Source organism: Mus caroli, chromosome 16 (assembly GCF_900094665.2).
Source record: "Mus caroli chromosome 16, CAROLI_EIJ_v1.1, whole genome shotgun sequence".
In the NCBI taxonomy this organism is placed as follows: domain Eukaryota; kingdom Metazoa; phylum Chordata; class Mammalia; order Rodentia; family Muridae; genus Mus; species Mus caroli.
In genome coordinates this window covers 84,829,554-84,855,750 of record NC_034585.1, presented here as the reverse complement: position 1 = coordinate 84,855,750, position 26,197 = coordinate 84,829,554, and the positions used below count along the sequence as shown (strand labels likewise).

Below are 26,197 nucleotides of genomic sequence, written 5' to 3'. Positions count from 1 at the left end.
TATATATATATATATATATATATATATATATTTGCTTCTCCCATAGATGTGTGCACTTTATAGAAGCAGAGGCTGTATGTGGCTCATTCCCTCTCTTTCACACACACACCTAGCATGTGCCTAGTTGTCATGGACAGAGAGAATGGATATGAAATGATGAATAAATGGACGGATGGCTGAACACTTCCCATAATACTTTGTAGCACTTCCCGACCCCGAGTGCCCGAAAGCCTCAATGTGGTGATCCCTTCAATATGTTGTGCACTTTCTAACTCCATGAGGTCAGACTCCCATTGCAGAACTATTTGTTCTAGAAGTCAGTACAGTGGCTTCTCTTCCCAAGGACACAATGCCTTCCAAGGCTGTCAACCTCCAGAGATTAGATATCACTGGCAAGGTCACAGTATAGCTCAATTAGATAATTATGCCCAAGAACTCATTTCAAGTTGGATCCATAGACTAAATCTCAGGCCAGTTCCCCCAGATGCTTATAAACCCAAGGGAAAAATAAAATAGTGGCAAAATAAAATGCTCTGTTCTATCCATGTACCAGAAAGGGGGAAGTTAAATAATTATCCTTTCTTGGTCAAAAGCCTCATTTCATTGAACCTAGATTCTTTCTAACAGAACAATTAAGTGACCCTCAGAGTGGAGCATAGACCAAGAACTTTTTTTTTTTTTTTTTTTTTTTTTTTTGGTTATTTGAGACAAGGTTTCTCTGTATAGCCCTGGCTGTCCTGGAACTCACTTTGTAGACCAGGCTGGCCTCGAACTCAGAAATCCGCAGGCCTCTGCCTCCCGAGTGCTGGGATTAAAGTCATGCACCACCACGCCCGGCCCAGACCAGGAACTTGATGTAAAGTGTGAACCAAAGAAAAGATCAGATCCTGTCCATTTACAGAGTCAAAACCCAATCTTTACTCAAGGCTCTTATTGCAACTTGAAGCTGCTAATGTTTGAGAGAACTTCTCAAACACACGTATGATCGGTTGTTTTGAAGTAACCGAACCTACCTATACCTGAAAGCCTCAAGAGTTCACATAATAAAACAAATCACAGATCAAATACATGACTGAAACTACTATCTCTTTACAATAAACTGACTAACGGAAACGTATGCATGCTTATAGCCCTCTCACCAAGGCGGCACTGTAAAACAGCCGAGCCTGCAGCTAGTCCCCAAGCAAAGGGCACAAGGCCCTCCCGGTATATGTGTTTTGTACCAAAGACAGAAGGAGGGGCTTGGAGCTTTCAAATTACAAGAAGAGAGAGCACACACACAGAGTGGTCTGGTTGCTTAGGGATGGGAAGCCCGGTGAACTCTGTTGTATCTACACAGAAAAACTCACATCAAACCAACAGCCCTTCCAAAATGAGTTCAGACTATGCGAGGGCAGGCGACAGATCCTCAACCCACAGTAGCAGATGCATTACCTGTGGAGAGCTGGGTCGGCAGGGGATTCATTTCTTTGTCCACCATCTTCTGATACAGAGCCCTCAGGCTGAAAGGCTCCACAGTGAAAGGTAGGGTCCCCGTCAGCATGGCATACATGTTCACGCCTCTGGAAAGATAGACATCAAAGTGTGAGAGCAGAAGAGGCCCTGGGTGCAGAAGGCACAGAGCACGCACACGGAGCCTCTGGCTAACCCATCTTTCCAGAACCCTCACATCATGTCCCAGTTGAGGTACTGACACCGGAAAGGCTGGGGCGAGGACACTGGGAAGACGTTGAGGGGCTCAGAGATGAGCAAGCCCTGGAAGAGCTCCCTCCTGAGGACGAGCCACACTCTCTTGTCTATGAATCCAAGCAGAGTGTCAGCTTTACAACCTAAACTCCTCCAAATTCTGAAACCTCTTGACCCGCAAAACGATGCCACAGGTGGAAGATTGCACCTCTGGCCTCATGGGGTACACAAAGGGGAATGCCATAAACTCACCTCGGACTGTGTACGTAACATGTGGGAAACACCCACTTGGGTCCCATACCCAGGAGAGTCCACTACATGTATGCAAAGATTCCAAAGCCCAAACTAGTTCTTTGAGCAGGGGACAGTCACGTTGTAATGGGAAGATGTCAACACCAAGAAATTCCAGACGAAGGGATGTACTATATACCTTGAGAGAATCAGGAGAGACCCTGCCAGCCTGTAATCTTTCCAGATACAACATGCAAAGTGTGACTTTGGAGGCAGATGAAACACAGGGCCAGAACTACCAGTACTGGGCTAATGACAGCTTCTGTTTACCACTCAGCCATTTGAGGCCAAAACCCCACACTCAAAGCCAGCCTTTTATCCATCTCTTGAACTTAGCTCTGGTTTGTCACTAAGGAAGGTCCTTCCCAGTCTTATTTCTCCTTTGATTGTTTGTCCTAAGACTAGGCCACCAGGCCCTGGCCCAGTATCTGGGCTGTGGTTGAGTGGGCTTAACTGCTTATATCTAAAGCCAAGCCAGAGGACAGTGAAGGCTTCTGGGAGGATTTTATTTCCTGGATGGATAAACCTACTATCATGTTGATGAGATTTCCTGATGGGGAAGAAATGTTTGCCTGCTTGCCTGCCTGCCAAGAGGTCTCCACTGTTCAAAGGCACCGGGGTGGATGTGTTTTTAAAAACAGGCAACAGGATTTCCAGTCAAAACAGAGCCAATGAGACTGATTGAAATTAAGACCCTTGAGTGTAATTCCACAGAGGCGCCTCCGAATTATGCATTCCATATAATGACAGGTACTAGAGCCCGCAGCTCAGCACAAAGCGCTCTCGGGTTTCAGACGTAAGCTGAGGCCCAGTTCTCTCTCTCTGAACTCAGAACGGAGTCAGAGAGGCAGACACACACACACACACACATTCATTCCACAGATTCTTGCTGGATGCCTCTCACTGACTGAGTACTGTCAGCCAGGGGAGGACGCTGCCATTTTTGGATGGTGAGTTGAAGAGAAACACGGAATGGGCAAACCCACAAACAAATAAACACGACCCCTCTGAGCAAAGAGTACTGAATCCAAGAGACTGCTGGGCTGCACTGCTTTTCCACGAGTGCCCAGGTAAGGAAAAGGGACTTTTAACCCAGGAAGCATCTCCAGTGAGTGTTTTCACGCAGGAGCGTAGACATCTTCAGTTGGCTGCACAAGGCCATGTGAGAAATGGCATAAACCAAGGAACAGGAGCCAAGAACAGACAAGGCATATGCGCAGCCAGCGACAGCAGTCACTCTGGGTGTGTGTTCAGAGAAATGCATTCCTCGGGCGGCATCGAGGCGCATCACATGTAACAACAGGGACCAGCATGGTGAGCGGGAGACCGCGGCAGCAAGCACGTGCAGTATTGCTGCAAGTCCATACCAAGCAACAGATCTCATAGAGAAAGGAAGTGGGCAACAGAGGCACGCTGAGGAAGGAAACGTGGAAGGGGAGGAAGGAGAGGTGAGTGCCTTAAGAACCCACTGCTCGGGCTGGAGAGATGGCTCAGCAGGTAAGAGCACTGACTGCTCTTCCAAAGGTCCTGAGTTCAAAGCCCAGCAACCACATGGTGGCTCACAAATGTAATGAGGTCTGACCCCCTCTTCTGGTGCATCTGTTACAGTGTACTTACGTATAATGATAAATACATCTTTGGGCTGACCGGAGCGAGTGGAGGTCCTAAAAATTCAATCCCCAACAACCACATGAAGGCTCACAACCATCTGTACAGCTACAGTGTACTCACATACATAAATAAATAAATCTTAAAAAAAGAAAAAAAGAATCCGCTGCCCAGTGCTCCATCTTTGACGTGTTTTAGATAGAGCCAAACACCTTGGCTTTGGGGGAGTCTTCAATAGTAACAGAAAAGAAAACTAAGCAATCTCAAAACTGTAAGATCTGTGTCCACAGAGAGGCCTTAGACACAGGCCTTAATGGGTGGGAAAACCTCTGGCCTCTTCCAGTTACTGAAGGCCAGTAAACAGTCATCTCCAAGATGTAGGCCGCAACCCGGCAGCCTACAGACAGCCTATCCCCTCTGCAGGGCTGAATGAGGACGGGTGGCCAAAGTGAAGTCTGTCTATTTTGTGCAGTCACTTCTGGAACAAGACGGGATACTCTCCCGCAGTGAGAACTGAATTATTCACACCATCTAATGAGGAAGTGGGAAAAACCCGGACTTAGCTAACTGTGAGTGGTGCACCTCTAAGAGTCCTGATCATCAAAGCAGCGTCACTTTCCAGAGCGCAGTCCTCATTCTACTGCACCGGCACCACCCAAACACTTAAAAACGCACGTTCCTGGGACCAGCTCCAGACTTGAGAAGTCAGAGTCTCAGGGGCCAGGCCTGGTAGTATATGGCTTAACAATCCCTCTGGGGGGCAGTGAGATGGCTCGGTAGGTCACAGTGCTTAGCAGACAAGCGCCCGTAGTGCTGAAATGTGTGTCCAAGTTAAAGGAGACCTGTCCCGTCCTCTGACCACCAGGTGTCCGCTGAGATGAGAATTATCTTCCTCTTCTTTTTCTAACGCTTTCTCTCTTTTACACACACACACACACACACACACACACACACACACACAGAGTACATCACATACACAAATCCACACATGGGCAACAATAATGACTTTTTTTTTAATCTCTCTGAATGTACTCAGTCTAGTTTAAAAACCATTGGGAAGAAAAAAACCTAAGTTGTGGGAAATCAAGTCATCATAGTAGGGCTGCAGGGCTCGGAGGACCCCTGCCTAGCCGGGAGGGGTGCCCAGACTACAGACAGCCACCCAGGTCCTCTTCAGCACTGACCCCGTTGGGTTATGTTAACGTGTTTATTGGAATAAGCAGGGGGCTCCTTAGTCTTGGTCATTTTAGCATGTAAATTAGTTTGGGCATTTTAGTTGTAGCAAGTCATAAATTTACTCCACCTATTTCTGGACTCATGTGCTCATAACACTTAAACAACAACAACAACAAGAACCTCCCCTAGGCCATCATGTGAAGACCTCAAGATTGCTCTTCCTCTCAGAGGGCAGCGGACAGCACTCAAGCCTGAAGACACTGCCCTGTCACCTTCCGTGCTATGTCTGATCTATTGGGGACATGTGGCTTCTTTGCCACAGGCTGAATGCTCTGAATGCCTTCAGAAAGTCTACAGAAGTAGAGTACAGTGGGGTGAGGAGGGAAGGAACCAGCTGAAGGGGTTTGTTGAATGTATGAACCGAGAATAACAACTCGAAAACCTTTGCCAAACTTTCTTCTAGGATATCTGAAGATACCAAATCACCTGGCTTCAAAGAATAAAAGAAAAGAAAAAAAAACCTTCCATATGTCACTGCTTAATACACTGGTCTCCGCCTCTCTCTGTTATCTTTAGACCACAGATAAGGATGAAAGCTACTGTGTTTAAGATGGCACCAGGGAACTCCAGCCAGCAAGGACAAACTTGACTGCCTTGCCCAAAGTCTTCCAGTTCTGATACAGTGGTCAATTAAAAACTCACACACCCGCCCTTACAGACGACTTCTCTCCCTCCATCCCAAGGTCATTTATCCTTAAAACGTAGGCCCTAATCTGAGGGCCAAATAGCTGAACCCACGGAGGTGCTGTGTCTGGTGTAAACCAGGCACCTAATAATCTTCTCTGTTGTTTCATTAAAAATAAATAAATAATGAAACTTTTTTAATAAAACAAAACAACAACAAAAACTACAGTTATAACTTGGCCCTATTGTAATGGATAACAGAAACCCACATGAATAGTCAGATTGCCCTAGGAGATTTTAAAAGAGAAACCAGATTGGACATCTTAATTCCTCTCCCCTAGAGCTTTCATCCATGTTTAATATGTGGATAAAGAGAGACTCGGCCCCTCTGACATTTCGAAAGTATGCAAGAATACCAAGGGAGACTTGTGGAATGCGGTTTATAAACCTCTGTAATCCCATAGAACCAGGCGGAGTTTCAAAACATGCTCAGAATTTCCTGAAAAGCCTTTTGAAATATGGCCCAGGGGTTTCCTGGGTTCTATGTGGCAGACAACGGATCTCTATGAGTCCAGGATAGCGAGCTTTGAAGAAAGCCAGCAATTACAGAGTTGGGGGAGAGCCACAAGGCAATAGTGCTAATGTTTTCAAAACCTAGAGGAAGTAGAGAGAGCCCTGGCAGGTTGAGAAAACCCTATGGGATAGCGGAAGTTGTGTAATATTCTGGTGTCAAAAGAGAAGGACTGGTGACAGCCAGGAGCAGCCGGAAGGGGGAAAGTCCCCTTGGAGAATAGCCTGGGATCTTTGGTCCTGAGTCAGAAGGCAACCGCTGGTCCTGATAGTCAGTTCAACACATTAAAATAATCTCTAGAGAGAAATTCCTCTGAGAGGAAAGACACGGAGCCAGCACTCCCTGGAGACGTTGCCAGACACTTTACCTAGAACAAAGCAAGGGTGGACTCTGCAGAATAGGTCAAAAGTAAGGTCCCAAGTGCTGGGGCCATGCTGCCAGGAGCCTTGACAACCACGTGCTCACACAGAGAACAGCTGTGGGACTGCCTCGTGGGCACCTTGGTTCCATACCGCTCTACCAGGAAGGAGTGACCTTCATGATTTTAAAATTAATCCCCTGCCAGAAAGTCCTGTCCTTCTTTCTCTCTGCATCAGTGTTCAGTACAACTCCCAGTTTAGGGTCCTCAAAGGAGACTCGGAATAGTTCATCCATCCTAAAAGCATCTTCTTCCCGGCCCTCTTCCATTCAACTGGAAGAAAACGCTTTCCGGCGTATCTCAAGGACTGTGTTCCTTTGTGCTTCCATGCCCTATTTAATAAATGTGCTAACTACAAAGGTGTTGGGGCTGGAGCGGGGTGTAAATACCCGGGAAACAACTTGTATTTTATTAACTTAAGCCCCAAAGCTGAAGAAAGCTCCATTTTTGAGACAAAGTTTCACTGTGTAGCCCAGGATAACTTCAAATGTATCACCCTCCGCCCCCCCCCCCAGCATCCTGAACCCCGAGCTAAGAGGCAGGCACCACCCAGCTGCGCTGATTTTCTCTTTTAAAAGTAGAAGGACCTCAGTTTCCCCAGATGAATACAGATGTCCTCCTGCCCCCTTCCCCCACCATGTTTTATCATGAACAGAGAAAACCCTTCTGTGTGTGACCCCTGCCTGCAAGGAATGGCATCTGGTGTCATTTCTGTAAATGCAGAGCCTAGGACCTGGCTCAAAGTTTGTCACTCTCTTCCTGAGCACTCTTTTCTGTAGAGAGATGAGAGCGAGTTGCCTTTTACCCAACTTATCCACTCAAAGACTCAGGGAAAGGCAGGGCCCCTCTCCTGTGAAGGAAGGGGCAGAAGCTCAGGAAGGCCCATGAACTATGCATAACTACATGAGACAGCTAATTTTCACAGCCACAGTGACAAACTGAGAACCCTGCCCCCTCCCATTCTCGGGGACAAGACTCCTGATGTCTTCCCCCACCCCCCACCCCACTTAGAGGCTCACTGAGTTTTTCCAACAAGCATCATAATATTCTCGAAGTTATACTCGATCAAAAAGTACATCTGGTGCCAGGTGGTGGTGGTGCACACCTTTAATGTCAGCGTTCGAGAGGCAGAGGCAGGCAGGTCCCTGAGTTAAGGCCTGCCTTGTTGATACAGTGAGTTCCAGGAGAGCCAGGGCTACACAGAGAGACTCTTGTCTCAAAAAAAAATCAAATTAAAACAAAAACAAAACAAAACAAGAAAGTAGATCTGAGCCTGGTGGTGGTGGTGGCCGCTACCGGCGGCGGTGGCGCACGCCTTTAATTCCAGAACTTGGGAGGCAGAGGCAGGCCTGAGGAAAATAAAAAGTACATCTGCATTAAAGTTATTCTCCAATTAGAACATATGCCACTCTGAGGGAAAAGCCAAGAAATGATAATAAATGTCTGATGATGCGCCAGAATGAACATTCCAGTTTTGTGTCTAAAATCTCAAAGTTCACTGGAAGGGTGGAAGGGGGAGGAAGAAGGAAAGGAAGGGGGGAGAAGGAGGGGGAGGAATAGAATGAACGAGTGTGTGTGTGTGTGTGTGTGTGTGTGTGTGTGTGTGTGTGTGTGTTTGCGTGCATTTGTGCTCAAGCACGTACACATAAAAAAGTGAGGTGAAGGAAAAAGGTGAACGGAATATTAAGGATAATTTGTATGGTCCTGAAAATAACACCATTGAAAATGAGGACCACCACAAGACGCCATCTCCCTTCCCGTAGATAATGCTCACATTACCAGAGGTCGAGCATCACCAGATGCTCCAGCACTCCAGGCTGTCTCAGAGTTCTCCAGGCCTTCCTGTGGAAGAAGCTGAGGTTTCCTCCTCACACGCCTCAGACACCTCAGCTAGTTAGCCCCTGCTACCCAGCAGGCTCACAAGCCCCTGCAGAGGGGGGTCTGCTTTTGATCTCAGAAGTCAATTCCTCAGTGTGGTGTTTCACAGCAATAAGAAAGGAGGCATTTCGTAATAATGGTACTGGAACAGGGAGGAAGTGGGCTCCACTTCCACTCTTGGTGTAAGCAGCCTCGAATTGAATTCTCTTTGGGTTTCCATTTCTCAGTGCTGTCAACAAAGCCATGGGTACCACACAGAAACCTAATCCCAGGCTTTAGACACAGGACTCTAAGGGAGTGGAAAATTCATTGTATAAAGGAGGCTCTGAGGTTTCATGTTTTCACCAAGACCTTAAGAGTTGGCAGTGATCAGATGCACGGTACACTCTGCCCGGGACTTTCCCCGCCTCTTTCTACCCGGCCAGCTTCGCTCAGCTCTTGGGAGCAGGTTAAGGACCCCTCCACTGCTTTCTCGTTTTCATGCACACACCTCCTGAGGAGTTTCATGCACACAGTTCTGTGCACACACATGCCTCCACCTGTCTATAGGGGACTTGTAGGTAGGTATGTGTCTTGGTCAGCCCAGTCTATGTCAATGCTGTGGTTTAGGCAGTCTCCACCAAAGGTTCATGTGCTTTTAAAGGCATAGTTCCCAGGATGGCATTGTTAGTAGACTCTTCAGGAGTAGGGTCTACTGGAAATTCTTAAGGATGCTCTGGAAGGGACGGTCAGGCTTTGTCCTCTGGCTTGTAACTTTAGCAGTTCTGCCCTGTCACATATTCATGGCATCCTCAACCCTGTGCCTCACCAAAGACCCCAATCAATGAGGCCAATCAGTCACAGACTGGAACCTTCAGAGCTGTTAGTCAAAATAAACCTGTATCATGAGCAAATCACTTCAGATGTTAGGTTATGACCACAGAAAACTGGCTGACCATAGCAAAATGCCACAGAACGGGAAACTCAAATCATACACAATGCCTCACAGTTCTGGAGAATGAAAGTCCAAGATTAAGATCGAGCAAAGCTGGGTTCTGGTGAGAGTCTCCTTCCTAGATGGGACAGGGCTGCCCTTGTCTTGTGACCACATAGCACCCAGACAACACAAGCTCTTTGTGTCTCTTATAAGGACCCTAACTGCATCATGGGCCCTACCACGTCACTTCATCCAAACCCAACACCTCCCAAAGGCCCAGCACCAAATACCTTGACATGGGGGTGGGGGGTGGGGTTAGGACTTCAAAATATCAGCTGGGGACTGTGTGACACAATTCAGTTCTTAGACGTGGGCAAGTGAGTCACAGTAGCCGGCTCTACCACCAATGGCAGGAAAGGAGATCTCTCTTCTGGCCCCAGCAAAAAAGACACAGAAGCACTCAGCAGAGTCTTGGGTACTGCAACTTGCCCTCTTGCTCCTGGGGACTCTTCTCCCCTGGCATGGGTGAGATTCTCCACATTATATGTTCTGTTCCAGGGTCTCCCCGCCAGCAACCTCTGAGAAGGGTCACCTGGCCTTGTAGAGATCTTGCGAGTGCCTACAGTGTGCATTATCTTCGTAGAGAGAATTATTCCATCAAGGGGACACTAATACAGATGTTGAGGAACCCCAGGAGAGACCCGTCTACCAGTGTAGAAGAGTGAAGAATGACATTTGCCAGCCGCAGACAACAGCTCCAGATCTATCCAGGCATTGTGGCCCAACATCATCGCCTTTCTTCTTCCCCAGTGTCACCTGCCACCACTACCCCAGACAGACACAGAATCTCTGCTTCTTGATAGACAGAGAGTTGGTGGCCATGGGCAAAGGGAACTGGAGAGAACCTTCCCTTGGGAGCAGGGCCCTGTGTCTTGGTCACAGCACTGAGAGATAAGTGTCAATGGTTGCTGAGTATGAATCCTCTCCCTGGCTGAACAACTTGGCAAAGGGGAGAAAACTAAGTCCAGCCCCTCTCAGCCGGTGCTTCCGTCTCCACATGGATAACTGACTGGCTTCTGTGTCCGAAGAGGTGACAGAAGAGCCAAAGCCTGATACCCTCCTCTACGTACTTTCTACACTCAGGAGATTCCCGCTTCATCTCACCATGTTGACACCCGGAGCAACACAATACCATATGCTCCCTTAAGAGCTGGACTCAGGAGCAAACTGTCACTCAGAGGTGAAGACTGCTCGGGCACAGGGATCCTCAAGGGGAAACATGCAGAGTCCACAAGGGGCTCTTGGAATAAAGACTGGGTGCCAGGTTGGAATGAGAGATGGACTAGCATTCCAGCAAGTTACATGGGTAGGAACATAGGAGAAGAGCCAAGTGGAGGGTGGGGACCAGGCAGGTACAAAGAGGTGGGCAGCATCAGACAGACTTAAAGCTCATGCTTACAAAGCTATGGTAGGGTCTGTTTGTTACAGTGTGTGTGTGTGTAGGGGGGAGGTGTATGTGTGCTGTGTGTCTGTTTATATGGTGTGTGTGATGCATGTCTATGTGGTCTTTGTCTATGTATATGCTGTATGCATGTATACAGGGGGTGTGTGCATGTGGTATGTGTGTGGTGTATAGTGTGTATGTGTGTGTATGTATGTAATGTGTGCAGATATATGTGGATGTACATCCACATGCCTGTGTGTTTTGTTTTGCTGTGTGTGTGTGTGTGTACATGTGCTCACACAAGCATATATGGTATATGTATGTGTATATACATGTACACATCTGTTTGCTTGGCTTGGTTTTGTGGTGCAGGCCATTGAACCCAGAGGCTGCCCTGTGCTTGCTCAGCCAGGGTTTGCCCCTAGCTGCACCCCTACCCATTTCCTACCCATTTTGATTTTGAGGCAGAGTCTCACTCAGTTGCCCAGGGGCCTTAAACTCACTCTGTAGGCCAGGCAGGGCTTGAACTTGAGCTTCTCCTCCCTTAGCCTCCCAGGTGGCTGCGACTTCAGCCCTGCACCCCAAGGTCTGGCTTTATGAAACAGTTTTACATAAGAACATGTGGTTTTCGGAACATCAACACAAGGTCTGTGAAGACTTGCCTGGGTTTTCCGCTTTTCCCAGCTCCTCAATAAAATGTTTGCAAATGCCATTTTGGAAGTTTATAAAGAAAAAAATCTGGAAAGAAAAAGGGATGCTGGGCTCTGAGAACCACGCATGACATATCCCATGGCATATAGGTACATTCTTGTCAGATAGTGAGAGATTGTTTCACAGAAAAGGGACATAGGACATCAGGAGGGAATAGCGACCCACTTTTACAATCTGGATAACTCACATTGACCAGACATCGATTTTGGGGCCATATTTCTTCCTGGCAAGCAGTTCTGGCGCAGCATAGGCAGGGCTGCCACACTGTGTGCTGAATGGATCCGAGTAACCCAGGATCCCGGCACAGTTGCTCAAACCAAAGTCTGCAAAGAGAACACAAACATGAACTCTGAGTTAGAAAATTGCAAGGGAAAAAAAAAAACAGGAGAGAAGAAGAAAAACAACCCAGAGCAGGAAAGGAAACATTGTCTCAGTCTAACACATAATTTAACATCCAGCAGGAAACCCGCCAGCTGCAAACCATAACCTCTGATAGACTTCTCAAGACAAAGGCGTGCCGGGTGGCGGCTCCCTCGCTCCCTGGCTTCGGTGGAACATTTTACATAAACTCACTGCAGAATCCAACTAGACCTAACAGTGTGATGAGCCAAAACATATTTCTACCGAGTCTTGTAAATGAGTCATGCAGGGTAAGGAGAGAGTGTTAGCTTTCTAGGACTGAAGCGGGAAGGGAGAGCATGCTGAGATCCTGGCTGCCTGGTGGCCAGGCTGGGAGAAACTGAATGGAGACTGATTTTCTCCGGCTGGGCCATCGGCACCAGTGACCGCTTACAGCTGACTTCTTCATCTCGGTTTCATTTCATTAAAGTCTTTAAGAAATTCCTTCCAGAGGGTTACTATAGTTGGAAGGGGCTGGAGGGGCGGAAACACAGTTTAAGCAGCCCCGCATGTTGGCTGGAGAAAGAACGCCCAGCAGGTCGGTGATGCCAACCAGACTACGTGACCTCATGGCGTTGCTTTTCTTAGATTAGAAAGGCATCTGGGAGGCCAGCAGGAAAGCCCCAAAGTGCCTCACAGCTCCTTTGGGTCTATTAGAGTTTTGTGAACTCTTTACTTTTGATCTTTAAAGATACTGCAACTAGAGGGTAATTAGAGAGCTGTTAGTGTCCGTCCCTCTCCTCCTATCTTTCTTCAATCTTTGTTGATCTCAGAATTAAGAGCTGAGATCCTGGGTCATCCTTTGAACTCCACTGCAAATACTGAGCTCTTAATGCACAGACATAAGACTCCCAAGCTTCAGGGTAAGGCAGAGATTGGCTCTGAGGCTGGACCTGAGCCCTGTACATTCTGCAATAGCGCTACTGACAGTATTTCTGCCTTTTGCTTGACTCTAGCATGTCTCCACCCGCAAGTGCCTGCCCACCACAGAAGCCATGGAGAAAGCTCGGGAAATGACAAAAGGCACAGGAGGGTGGGAAGCCACCCACATGCCACAGGTCACAAGGACCAGGCTAGAGAGCTTCTTAACAATGTTGCAGTGATCTGTATAACTGAATGGCTTGTCTAGAGAGAACCCAGCAACTCTCTCAGGCTCCAAAGAACACCAAGCTCTCAACTCAGGCTCCCGAGGAAGAATCAGAGCCTACATGAAGGATCTGACCAAACGACCGGCAGGAAGTCTGTATTCTAACACTGAACTTTCTCTTCATTTGTTTTGATTGTATTTCCCACCCACCACTGGTCCCTCCTCCTGACTCCATGCCTTCACCCTCTAACCCCTGCCCATTTCCTTTCCCTTTGGTCCAGTTTGCCCCACAGGGCACCATAAAATCTGCACAGAAAAGCCTTTCTGCAGCTACAGATGACAGGTGGCCTCCCATCTGAACAGGCAATGGTGAGGGGCCCCGTTCCCAGATCCCAGTGTATACTGAGGCACGAGAGCAGGGGAAGAAGAGAGGAGCCATAGGGCTAATAGGCCCCTCTAAGAACAGGTACCATGAAAGAGTCAAAGTTTTAAGGAAAGTTGTCTATTAGAGGCCCAAATCTGAAAGCAGTCCCAGCAAACGTATTTCTAAGTTTCCAAGATTAAAGGCAAAGATCTCATTCCTCGGGTCAACGGGGGCTCTGTGACAGCAAAGGGCGGCCTCTCTCAGATCACCTCCTCCCTTCCCCTGCATCTGGTCTATCAAGAAGGGCAAGATAAGAGGCCAGATCACCCTCTACTGTCCCAGGCAAGCTAGGGAACAGAGCCTGGCCTTATCTTAAGAGCATGTTTCAAGGAGATAAAATCGTGCAGGATTTGGGAAGCAGGAGGGCTCAGAGCCTGCATTTAAAGTTCTCACCATCTTGGCCAAGAACACTTGATTTTAAAAGGCAGAATATTTCACATTCATAATTATGGTTATTAAAGTTTTACACATATGCCTATAATTAGAAGGGGGGAGGGGAATGGAGAGAAATCTGCCTCCCGGTAACATCAGATAGCTTGGCCTCAATTAGATTTAGTAAATACATAAGCTAATTATCACTCGATTTTCTGAGAGCTGCAAAACGCAGTCTCAAAAGAAGACCCCGGTGACTTCACAGCTCTTCTAAGCTCTAGCTATCCCTGTGGGTGAGAGAGCATAGCCAGACATCCAGGCTGCCTTCGCTTTTGCCTGCTTCTTCCTCTCTTCTTTTTGTAAGAAGAAAAATATATGATCGAATCAAAAATCTTCCTCCAGATAACTCTAGCTAAGTTGAAACACTGGCGTAAGTTTATTTAAACCAAATGGTTTCAGAAAGAGGGAAACTATTAAGAAATGGTAATAGCTATAATCCTCTTTGAAAACCACCTAAATAAATCGTTTGAAGAAGAGAGGTTCAAAGGGCTTTCAAGTTAACATAGTAATAAGAAGGCTTAGTCTTTACCTTTGATCCTCACTACCCATCCTAGGGGCAAGAAAACCTGTAAGAAACTGGCTTCTTCCCCTCAACTCCTGGAAAGTAGGATGAACAAACAACTGGTTACCTTCTAGGCTATACAATGTATCTTTGATTTATAGTATAATTGGGAGGCGGGCTGAATGAAACACCTTGTTATCTTCTAGGCTATACATTTATGGTATTGTTTAGGTCATTGGGAGGTGAGAGAAAGAAGAAACTAACAGAAACCCAAAGACCAGAGCCTCCTTCCTCTGACACCAAGTCATTTCCCAATAGGCTTTGCTCACCTTATACTATCAAATTAAGTTTGGCCCAAGATGTTTCCATATGTTTTAAGTTTGGACTGAAGACCTTTCCAGGCATGGTGAACAATCACCCACCGTGACAGGTGAACAGACTGTAATCTACTCTTACAATAAGTAGCGGGGGTTTCTGCACATCGCAAGCTGTCCCATGCTCGTGGAAGGCCCCTGTGAACTATAACCAGTTGGGTTCTCTGTGCCTTGCTTCTGCTGTGTGTACATCATTTCCTTTACTTTCACCACAAACATGGTAGGGTTAGGATCTTCCCAACCATGGTCAAGACGGCAGCCCACTGCTAGAAAACCTCATAGGCAAATGTGATCTGAATAACTAGTTGTAATTTGTCTTTTTTACAGTCTTGAAGACTTGAAATACTTGGTTAGATGTTAACCCCATGGTTACCAGCCAAGAGGTGAGAACCCAAGGAAGGTTCCTGGTCTAAAAAAGCAATCGCCACACTTCCTGAGATGAAAATTCCAGGCACTAGCTTAGGTATGAAGTCCCTTCAGACTGCCAGTGTATGTTTCTTCTCATAAAGCTTGCTTGGGCAATTTCTGGCTACTCATATAAGCACCTGCTATGTCAGTGGGTGGTCCTCAGCACTGTGGGCGCAGCCTTTGGGGGATGTCTGGCCTATTGTAACCATTATCAGTTCTTCTGTGGAAGGCCCTCACCGATGCGGAGGTCTGTCTCTTGTAGCAGCCTTGCTTGTACAACAGGACAGATTTGCAAGTGGTTATCTAGGGCTACCGCTTGACAGAAAGAGAGAAAAGGCGCTGAGGCAGAGAGTGAGGGGAAGAAACTGTGGACAGTGGCCTGACAGGGCCTGGAAACTCTCCACAGGCGGCCTTGGCTGCCAGATGGTATGAACTCTTGGACCTGTCACTGTGACATCAGCCCAGCCCTCGACAAGCTTGTTCTCTCAGAATCTCTGCTGTTAAGGCAACGGACACTGTCACCTCTGCATTTCCCAAAGACAACTCATGCATTAGCCATGAATGGGTGGGATGGCTTCCTTCTACTCTTTACCCTCTGGGGGCTCTTTTGTAAAAGGCCAGAGATCCCAGAGAGCTGGGCTAGAAAGAGATTCTGCAGGCCTTTCAGCAGGGCCTCCTCTGTACACTGCTGTATCTCAGGCCAGCCATAGTGCAACAGTGAAGCAATCTAACAAAAAAGAAAATCACTGGTCTGGTCTAAGAATCTGCTAAAAATAGGGTCCTTAAAGGGCCTGTGTAGGGTGGGGAAGATTGGTTTCCTCATAACTGTTAATTTTCCACTAATGGGTAAATCCATCAACAGCTGTCAAGACTCCGAATCTCCCGGGAAAATGGGCTGGAGTCCCTGCAGTCTATTCCTTACTGGGAACGGAGTTAGATTCAAGATGCCAATGGGTCTTTTCAAACCATCTAGGCAGAGGAAATTACTTGCATTTGAAGTAGGAAAAGAAAGGAAATGGAAATACGGTGCTGGCTGCCTCGCGGCTGGGGCACGGTGAAATTGACAGCCAAGAGCACACACGCACACACACACACACACACACACACACACACACACACTATCATCAGCAAAAATAACCCAGTTCTTCCAAAACAGTTAGGGGGATTTACTTAAGATCCTGAATTAGGGACCGATCACACCTTCTAATCACTCATGTGTACCCTGCCGCCTTCCTTCAGTGAATCGGGAGTCAAGTCATCCGTCTCTGGGCGCCTCTCTCCACAGCCCCCTAGCCCTCATCAACCACTACATGTGGGTAAGATTATATTAAAAAGGGAAGGCAGGTTGCATTTTTCCTTGTTTGGGGCTTTCTCAGATACACAGAAAAGCAGAATAAGATTCAGGCAACATTTCTGAGCCGAACTATTTTCTACTGGTAATAATACATTTTCTTGTTAATTCATATTTTAAAAAACAAAAACAAAAAACAACAGCAAAAAAAAAACAAAACGAACAAACAAACAAACAAAAAACAACAAAACTTCTACAAAGCTGAGAGTGCCAGGAGTTAAGAGCACCAACTGCTCTTGCAGAGGACTCGGGTTCAATTCCCAGCACCCACATGGTGGCTCACAACTGTAACTTCAGTTCCAGGGGATCCAGTGCCCTCTTAAGGCCTCCGTGGGCACCAGGCACAAACATGATGGACAAAAAAATCTAGGGAGTGGGGAAAGAGGGCAGGAAGGAGGGAGGGGAAAAGGGAGGGAGGAAGGAAGGAAGGTCTGTCGGTAGGAACCGTTTGAATTGAAGTCACAGTTTGAGGAGCTTGGAGGGTAGCTCAGTTGGTAAGCGTTTGTGGTGAAAGCATGAGAACCTAAGCTTGGATTCCCAGCATCCAAGCAAACAGCTGGTCATGGTGGCACATGTGTTACTAGATGCTCCCTGGTGTTCCCTGGTGCTCCCTGGCCGCACAGCCTAATCAGCTGGATTAGTCCTGTGTTCAGTGAGGCCCCTTTTCAAAAATAAACTGAAGAGTGACTGAGGAAGACAGCCAATACTGATCTCCACCCTCCATGCCCACACACAGGTACACATACGCACACGCGTGCGCACAAACACACACACACACACACACACACACGCATGTCAAACATCTACCACAAGCACATAGAAGAGGTCATTAAAAGTTCAAAGACATATGTGACCAACAAATATTTACCTGGAACTATAAAACTCACTCCACAATCAAATGACACTATTTTTGTCTTCCTAATATTTTCAATTTATTATTAAATAAATTATTAAACCACCTTAAAAATTAACTTTCATTACCAAAACTATAATTAAACTTGAGAAGAACAAGGGATGATGTAGAAAAATCTTGTATGAGGATTAGACATAGATCACGGGCAACTTTCAAAGTTAATAATTGACAACACAACACTTAATCTTGCTTTAAAAAAGAAAAAAAGTCATACCAATCAGCTTGATATTATTGTCTTCATCTAGTAGCAAATTCTCTATCTTCAAGTCTCTGAAATAAACAAAACCACATATGTCAGATAAGCATTTGAAAGAGCAGAACGGTCATCTCACTCCTGAAAGGGAGTGAACATTCCTGCAGCCCCTTTCAACCCGCCCCAACCCCTTCTGCTGAAACCTTGTCATCGAGTAAACATTCATAAGGCAGGACATAACTAACTGCCATCAACTATAAAAGCTAAAAGATTCCGGGGAGCATAGAGTGTGGTGAGGGCAGAAAAGGCAGGGAGCAGTCTCCAGAAGTGGACCCCACATCTGAAAGGTAAGCATAAACAACAGAAGAAATAAAAAGTAGGGATACAACATGCCACACAGGTGCTGTCTGAGTATCAAAGAACAAAAAGGCCAGGGTCTGTGACAGCGTGAACAGCATCAATCCCCGTCACCAGTGGATCTGAGGAAGCGCCTAAACAAAACAAGGCAAGAGGGCTGAGCAGGTAAAGGCACTTGCAGCCAAGTCTGACTACCTGAGTTCAATCCCCAGTACCCACATGGTGGAAGGAGCGATCAGACCAACTCCTGCGAGCTGTCCTCTGACCTTCACACGTGTGCTACGGTCCACCCCGCCCTGCCTCACACCAATAAAGTAAGTATAAAATAAAATCAATAAAAAAATGAAAGCAGATTTAATTAATCCTTTCCACAGCCTCCGTGGGCCTCCCTTTCAGAGGAACTGTCACGGCACGTTGGCAGATGATAACATTTTCATCTATTTAGCAAGCAGATGTTATCACAGGTGGAATAATGGATTCCACAGATGTTGGCATCCTAATCCCTGGTGGTGTGCCTGAATGTTAACCTGACACGAAGAAAGGGAATTGAGTTTGCAGATGGAATGCAGAGTTCCTCTGACAGTAGGCGATATCACTCATGGACAGTGTAGAGACCAAGAGCAAGTAGAGCCAGATGTCCAAGTGGGACCCTTGAGCACTGTGCTAGCTGACTGTGCGCTCCTACAGGGAACGGGCCTACCTTTCTCTCCGTTGCACCAAGGAATCCTTGTGTATTGCAGGTGAGTGAGTAACTATCACAGAGAGAAGCTAGATTACCAGATTATCTGGGCTCTGGAGCCGTGGCGGCTGCCTAATGTGCATAACGCCCCAGATACAATCCCCAGCACTACAAACAACAACAACAACAACACACACACATACAACCAAACAACCAAACTAACTAAAACAACAACAAAGTTAAACCAAAGAGAGCCATCTGGGTTTCAGAGGCGGAACCTGCATTTGTACAAGGAAAGTATACATGTGAGCCATCTCAAAACCATCTCAGTCAGCACACGGATTCTGGAATCTTAAGTTTCACTATCAACTCCAATATACACTGAATGCTAACGAAGAATATGTTTCTAGGGGCCGGAGCGATGGCTCAGCAGCAAAGAGCACTTGCTGCTCCCGCAGAGGAGCCAGGTTCAGTTCCCAGCATCCACGTGGCTGCTGGGACTCACAACTGTTCCTGATAACAGTTCTGAGAGCTCTGACACCTTCTCCTGGCCTCCGAATGCTAGGTGATTGCCTGCAGGCAAAATACTCATACACATAGAATTTAAAAACTTATTTTTAAGAGTGCTTCTCCATAATGTACCTATGCATACACATTTATGTGTTTATTGTCTACTGGGACTGGCCCTGATTTAATTTCCCTACGTAGGAATAGAGAAAGCAGAAGGTCTGATATGGGGAACTTGAAATCTAATAGTGAAACAAAAATGGTAGCTGATACCTTACACTGAGGTCCATATACAGATGAACATCCTCAAACAGGGCAGTGATGTCCCACCGGGAGGGGACAGTTGCTTACAGCCCAGTTCCAGTGCTGCCAGCCTGTCCATTTGCAAGAAAAGCCAGGAGTCTCCATTCGGTCACAATTTTTAAACACTGGTAACAAACTTGAGCATAAAGCAACACTAGGCAGCCAAGCTTGCGTCAAGACCTGGCCTGCCAGCAACCAATTCTCAACTCAGTATGAGAAAGAGATGACGCTCAAGAAAGAGATGAGACTATCCAGGGACAGGGCGGAAAACCTGGAGGAAAAAAATCAAATCAAATCAAGCCAGTGTGCACAGGCTCCCCGAGGAGGACAGCCATTCGCAACAGGACCGGGCAAGAAGGAGCTGGAAGAAAGCTTCTCTAGAACGCGTGAGGCTGGGTTTCAGAAGGGGAAGAATCAGGGAGTCAAATGGGAGGGGAAATGTCCAGTGGACTCAAAACCAGAAGGCTGTGGAGAGCCCCCGGGCCCTGACATGTGAATGAAGGGTGTGTTAACATCCAGGCAGAGAAAATAAATAGATAGATGGATAGACAGACAGACAGACAGACAGATAAGTAAATAAATACAATACATATATGTATATGTGTATGTATGTATGTGTATGTATGTATGTATGTTTACACACACACACACACACACACACACACACACACTATCCTCTGAATGCATATACGGCTGGGAAGAAACACGGTATAGCTTCAACTCCAGTGGAACAATGCACAGTCCACTTGAAACTACTTCTAAACAGCATCACACATATCCAAATACTAAGTCACCCTAAATGTCATGCAGCCCCACCCACACTCCCACTGGTGGGTCTCGCCCCTTTGAGTCAGGATTTTAGAAAACCTGTATGTGACTTCTTAGGAACCGGATGGAACTACACAGTCTCTCCGGCTACTATTTAGCTTTAAAGTTGCAATATCACATCAGACTGAAAAGTTGCATGAAGCCTTGGATTCAAGTAGCCCCCCCACCACCACCACCACAAGAACAAAAGATGATACACTAAAACACCTCACATTTCATGAAACAGTTTCACTACCATTCCTCAAGGCAGAATCAGGGCTTTCCTGGGTCAGCATGGTAGCTAATCTTTCCTGAGGTCGATGTTTACAATGGCACCCCTTGCTTTCCTTTTTTACACTACTCACATGCCAGCCTGGGTCCTCGCACTCTCTGGCAAGCACTCGCCTACTGAGCTATACCACTGGCCAACACTGTAATAAATGTATATCTGTGTGTGTTAATACTGGCTTGAAATGCTAGCCTTTAAGCACCCATTTAAAATCTCCATAAATTAACCACTTTCAATGCCATCTCTCAAGCCGTCCCAACTGGAAGCCATTCTTCTTGAAGTTGTGACGAATGTCCTTCCCCTGGTCTTCATCTTCCTTTCTACCAGATTCCTAGGATGACCAGTAGAGCCCAGGCGTCATCAGTGACTCTGAATGTCCTGTGTCCTCTCTCACTAGGGCATAGTTGGGGAAAACACCATGGCTTCCACTGTGCCCCTGTGATAAGAGTTTTGCAGAGACTGTGCAAGGGATGGTTTCTTTCCCGGAGATAATTAAGACTTTACATACGTCTAACATTTACTCAAGCATTTACGGTAATTCCAACCGGCAGGCAAAGGCACAACAGTGTCCGAGAACAGCCCGAAGTGTGATTCGGTGGAAGCAGACCTCACGGCAGCACCACAGGGCAGCGGCACTATTTCAGTCTAAGGCAAAGCCACGGTTTGCTTCGAATGAAATTAAGCCTCCTTGCCTAATGGAAGTCACAGTCGGACATTAAAGGGGGAAAAAATGTTCAGAGCTAATATTGTGCAGAAAACCAGCTTAAAGAGTCAAAAGGTAAAAAGAAAGTAATTGCTACGAATTAATAAACCAAGGCTGAGTAACTCTGGGGCCATGAATGCCTAGAGAAGGAACAGCAACAATTAGGGCGAGTGCAGAAAAAGAAACACTACAAAAGAAAACAAAAACAAACAAAAAAGCAAAACCCAGGGAAAGGCAATAAAACCTAGAGGAGTATAAAATATAATTATTCAGTAAGCGGAGAATAAAATCCCAGCTGACTGCCTTCCCATCCAGTAACTCTTCCCCAAGTGACCAAGTCCAGTCCCCAGGAGACATGGACAGAACAGACCTCGTTAGCTAGGGGGCCCATCCAGATTGTTCATCTTTCTAGAGAATGCCAGTTAGCACCAGTTTCACTACCAGGATGGCCGGAGGCCAACAGTGGGGAGATGAAGTCCCTCTGTGCTGAGTGATTTTGACTGCCAAGGTGGCGAAGCATTAACCCTTTCTGGAATGCTTTTCCTGAGGACTTTTGAGTCAAAGGGTCCCGTGTCCAAATTTGGAGGAAGTTTTTTTTCTTCTTCTTTGAGATGGAGTGAAGTGGGGGGTCGGGTGTGGGGTAAGAAGGTGTCTTGCTATGTAGTTCAGTCTGACCTTAAACTTCTGGCAATGCTCCTGCCTCAGCTACCCAAGGGTGGGATTATAAGCACATACTACCTCCCCTGACTTAATGTCCAGTGTTCAGATGTTCAGAAGTCCTCTGTATTCACAAGGTCTCCAGGCTTAGCTCAAAAATATACAGGGAGAAAGATTTCCTATGCAGAGTACACAGAGCCTTTCCTTTGCCGTTGGTGGGGCAGTGTAACATTAGCATGGTATTTGCATTGGTTTAGCTATTATTATAAGTAATCTAGAGACGTGCAAGGGTTCTATGCGAACACTAGCTAGGTCATTTCATATTAGAGGCTGGAGTATCTGGGAGATGGGATGTGAGGGATTAGCTGGTAGTCAAATGGCTCTTTGTGGAGCTATGCTGCGGTGTCCAGGACATCACAGAATTGACAGGGGCCACAGAAATATACACTGCCATGAACCCTAATGTCAGCCACAGCCTTTGGTTAATGCTGATGTCTGCACACAAGTTCCCCAACTAAAACATGGGCGCCATGGGTACCCCAGATCTGTAAGAAGACAGAACAGGTGAGGGGAGAGAGGAAGGGAAGGAAAGGGAAGGGCAGGGGAGGGGAGGGAGAGGAGGACAGGTGAGGGGACAGAGGGAAGGGAAGGGAAGGTGAATGGAGATTTTGGAGTGTCTGTGCAATTTTTCTATAAACTAAGTCAACAATCTTCTCAAAGTAGCCTTTATGCTTGTGTGTTAAGAACATGCTAGTCCTCCCTCAGGTGTTCCCTGAGGCACACCCTCCATTACCTGACATTATTATCCAAGTCGCTTCTGAACAATGGGCCACTCAAATACTGTCCAGCTGTTCAGCCATGACCACAGAGGCCACAAATGATCCTGAGAAATCACAGAATCAAGGCGTATCCTTGAGCATAAAAAGGGGGGTGGGGAATTTATTCATAAGGTTTTGTGTGTGTGTGTGTGTGTCATAATACACCTTTTAAAAATTACCGCCATTGTCCAGAAAAACCCAGCTCCATCAGACTCCTATGGCCCAAATGCAAGCGTGGCCCCTCATCTAGACCCATCACAAGATTGGAATGCCTGGCTGTGTTATATGCCAGCTTCACCCCGTGGGAAGAGAGGCTCCAGCAGCAGACAGGTAAAGGATGGCTTGGTTACGTGTTAGTGATCCTCGACTGGAATCATCGTTTTTTTTTAACCAGAGGGAAATGAGGGACCTTTCTCCACCTTACAACATTAATAAAACATAAACAGGTTCATTTCCTCATGGCCGGCGAGCCTGAAGCCCGGAGCTAGCTCACGGAAGTCACTTTTTCTGGGCTACAGGACTTCGAAGAGGAGGAAGGCTTATTTCAATTAATGTGTCCTCAGGCTCAGCCGTGTTGCCACAAACGTCTGTCGAACAGAGTGCCACTGGGTATGTGCCACATTGTTTTGTCCGTCACCTTTGATGGACACCTCGGCAGTGCAGGTGACTGACTGCTCATTATTTTTCCTGTGGATACGTAACCACGGGGAGTGCGTTAAGTGAAATAAGCCGAACACGGGACGAGAAATACCATGAGTTCCCAGCCATTTGTGGATGCAAAAGAAGAGGAAGCTCTCTCTAAGAAGGAGGCAGAACAGTGGTTACCAGAATCTGGGAAGATGGGGAAGGAGGGCTGAGAGCAGTATAGGTAGAACGAGGCAGGATACAGTTGATGACAATCTAGTGTGGACTGAAAAAAAAAAAACAGCTAGAAGGCCAACTTTAGAATCTTCTCCCCACACGGAAATGATGTCTGAAATGATGGTTGCTAATTACCCCGATTTGACCTTCACTCACCGCATATACCTATCAAAGCATCACACCATTTAAAAGGAAAGAATCATCGAAACCTTTTGTACTAAGCAGGGTGGGAGTGCTTAGGAAAAACAAGATGGAGGCCGGAGCAGGCTGTTATACCAGGGGAAGCCAGAGATGGGTTTCCGGAACAGGGCTGGAGGGCAGCGGAGTCTTCAGAAGGACAAAGAGCAGTAATGAAAAGCTGCTGCCAAAGCTGCCATTTGTCAAGGCTCAGGGAAAGCCATGGAGGAGGCCTTCAGACAGACACAGACATAGGTGAACAAAAGGCCCTTGGACCCGTCTGCTGATTGGTCAGCTCCTAGGAGAAACAGTCACGGGCCATGCCTCATGCTGAAGTGAGTGTTTGGTGGGGTTCACAGAGATGCACACTGGACTCACAGGAAGCCTCACCTGCCAACGGGCCCTTTGTCCTAGGTCCTTCCCAAAGAATAAGCCATTCCTAACCATTAAAAGCTTACACCATAGCCAGGCGTGGTGGTGCACACCTTTAATCCCAGCACTTGGGAGGCAGAGGCAGGCAGATTTCTAGTTCAAGGCCAGCCTGGTCTACAAAGTGAGTTCCAGGACAGCCAGGGCTAGACAGAGAAACCCTGTCTCAAAAAAAAAAAAAAAAAAAAAAAAAAAAAAAGAGAGGGAGAGAAAGAGAGAGAGAGAGAGAGCTCACGCCAAGGTTCTTTTCCACCCACCTCAACTTTCCTGGGAATTTTTGATAAAGATAGTCACCTTGAATTCTGAAGGTCTGGCGATAAGGAACTGGACAGTGAAGTGTGACGGAGGAGAGAGCCAGAAAGGACTCCTGTTGTCATAGACATCTGGGTACTGATTGGATGCAGACAATAACACAGATCTCAAGAAACAAGGGGACACACGGGAGGGGTGCTGCGGAGGGCGAGCAGGTGTGGAGGTGAGCATGCATGTGGCCACTGTGTGCTGTGTGCCTTAGTAAGTGCACATACACATACATGACAGTATTCCATGTACGTATGTGTATGCCTGTGGAAGAAAACATGCATGCATGGGTACACATGCACACATGCACACACATATGTGTCTCATAGTATACAAAAGTGTGACTGCATCACATGCATGCATGTACATGAGATCGTGTACAAGGCCACACGGACAGAATAGATATGATTGCATGCATGCACATCTGTGTGTATGTGTGTGTGTTGTGTGTGTGTGAGAGAGAGAGAGAGAGACAGAGAGACAGAGATGCTTCCAGGATCCTGGGATAAGAAGAAAGGAAGATCTCGGTCCTGATGCTCAGCAGACTGAGCCTGTAACAAAGTTGAGGCCTACAGAGAGTGATAGAAATTCAGGAGAAAGGCCAGGAGCTACTCAGGGATGAGACCCTAAATGAAAGTGAAGAGTAGCAGTGCAAAGTGCTGACATGGCCACATTCAAGAGCAGTGAGGGGAACCCGAGACAGAAGAACACTGCCTCCCCAGAGCTGGGGGCTGAGCAGAAAGGCAACAAATGAGATGGTCTGGAAAATGAGTGAGGCGGGATTAAGCTCACATGCTTGCTCTCGCTGGCACACTTGCTGAGCAAGGCAGTCGAGCTCCTGAGCTTTTTATTCTTCCCTTAAAAGAAAACAAAAGACAAACAGCATCCTTCAGGGCTGGAGAGAGGATGGCTCAGAGGTGAAGAACACATGCCACTCTTGCAGAGGACCTTGATCCGTTCCCAGCACCCACGTGAGGAGCCTCACAACTGCCTGCAACTCCAAGAGACTCCTAGTCAAGGCCATTAGTGGAGTTGGAAATATGGCAGTCCTGAGGATGCTAGCGGTACCAGTTATAAAAACGGAAGCTGGAGTAGATAGTCACGTTGCAGATTCTAATATTACATGGGTCATTTTGAAGATTTGGGGACTATAAGCAGGGTTCCATGCCCAGCACATACCTACCTCCTTATCTATATACATATCTATACATACTACACACAAACACACACACTACATACATGCGTGTACACACACATATGCACACACACACTCATACACATGTGTATATACACACACACACACACACACACACATATGATAATGTGGAAGAGGGACAGCTCCAGAAAAGACAACGGATAAACAATTTGGCATGAATGATCAGTATGAAGGGCGTGACCCTCTCAAGCAAATGTCAGAGGGATGCAATCCAGTGGGTGAGGCTAGAGCAACTTCAGGAAGGTAAAGTCTGGGCAAGAAGGTTTGTCCTCTGGGCAGAGCCATGGGTGTATTTCAGTAATAAGCGGAGACTAAGAGTGAGGGAAGCTTCCAGCTCCCCAAGGCAACAGGCGCTTTGCAGTGAGCTGGAGTCTTCTTCTTGTGTTAGGTCTTACCTTTAAAAGCATGCCACTAAGACCAAGGGATTTGTAAACTTGATTATTTGCAAGACGGCATGGTGGTAAGACACAGGCCTTAAATGAGAATTTTATTTCCTCTAATAGTCCACAAGCAAGTTGCAAACCAAATTAAAAAATAATAATAACCAAGATAAAGTAAAAGAAGTCACACTAGGGCTGGGCATGTCAGCGCACACCTTTGATCCCAGCACTCGGGAGGCAGAAGCAGG

General features: G+C 46.8%; 1 protein-coding gene across 1 annotated transcript in view; it reads right to left on the bottom strand.

The window, feature by feature from the left end:
• Hunk (hormonally up-regulated Neu-associated kinase) overlaps positions 1-26,197 on the bottom strand; it is a 112,453-nt gene that overhangs the window by 34,430 nt on the left and 51,826 nt on the right. Inside the window, exons 3-5 of the mRNA XM_021184998.2 lie at positions 17,488-17,543; positions 11,571-11,706; positions 1,435-1,562 (exon numbers count right to left, since the gene is read on the bottom strand). Of these exons, the coding sequence (XP_021040657.1) occupies positions 1,435-1,562; positions 11,571-11,706; positions 17,488-17,543 (320 nt within the window). The remainder of the gene's footprint in view (positions 1-1,434; positions 1,563-11,570; positions 11,707-17,487; positions 17,544-26,197) is intronic.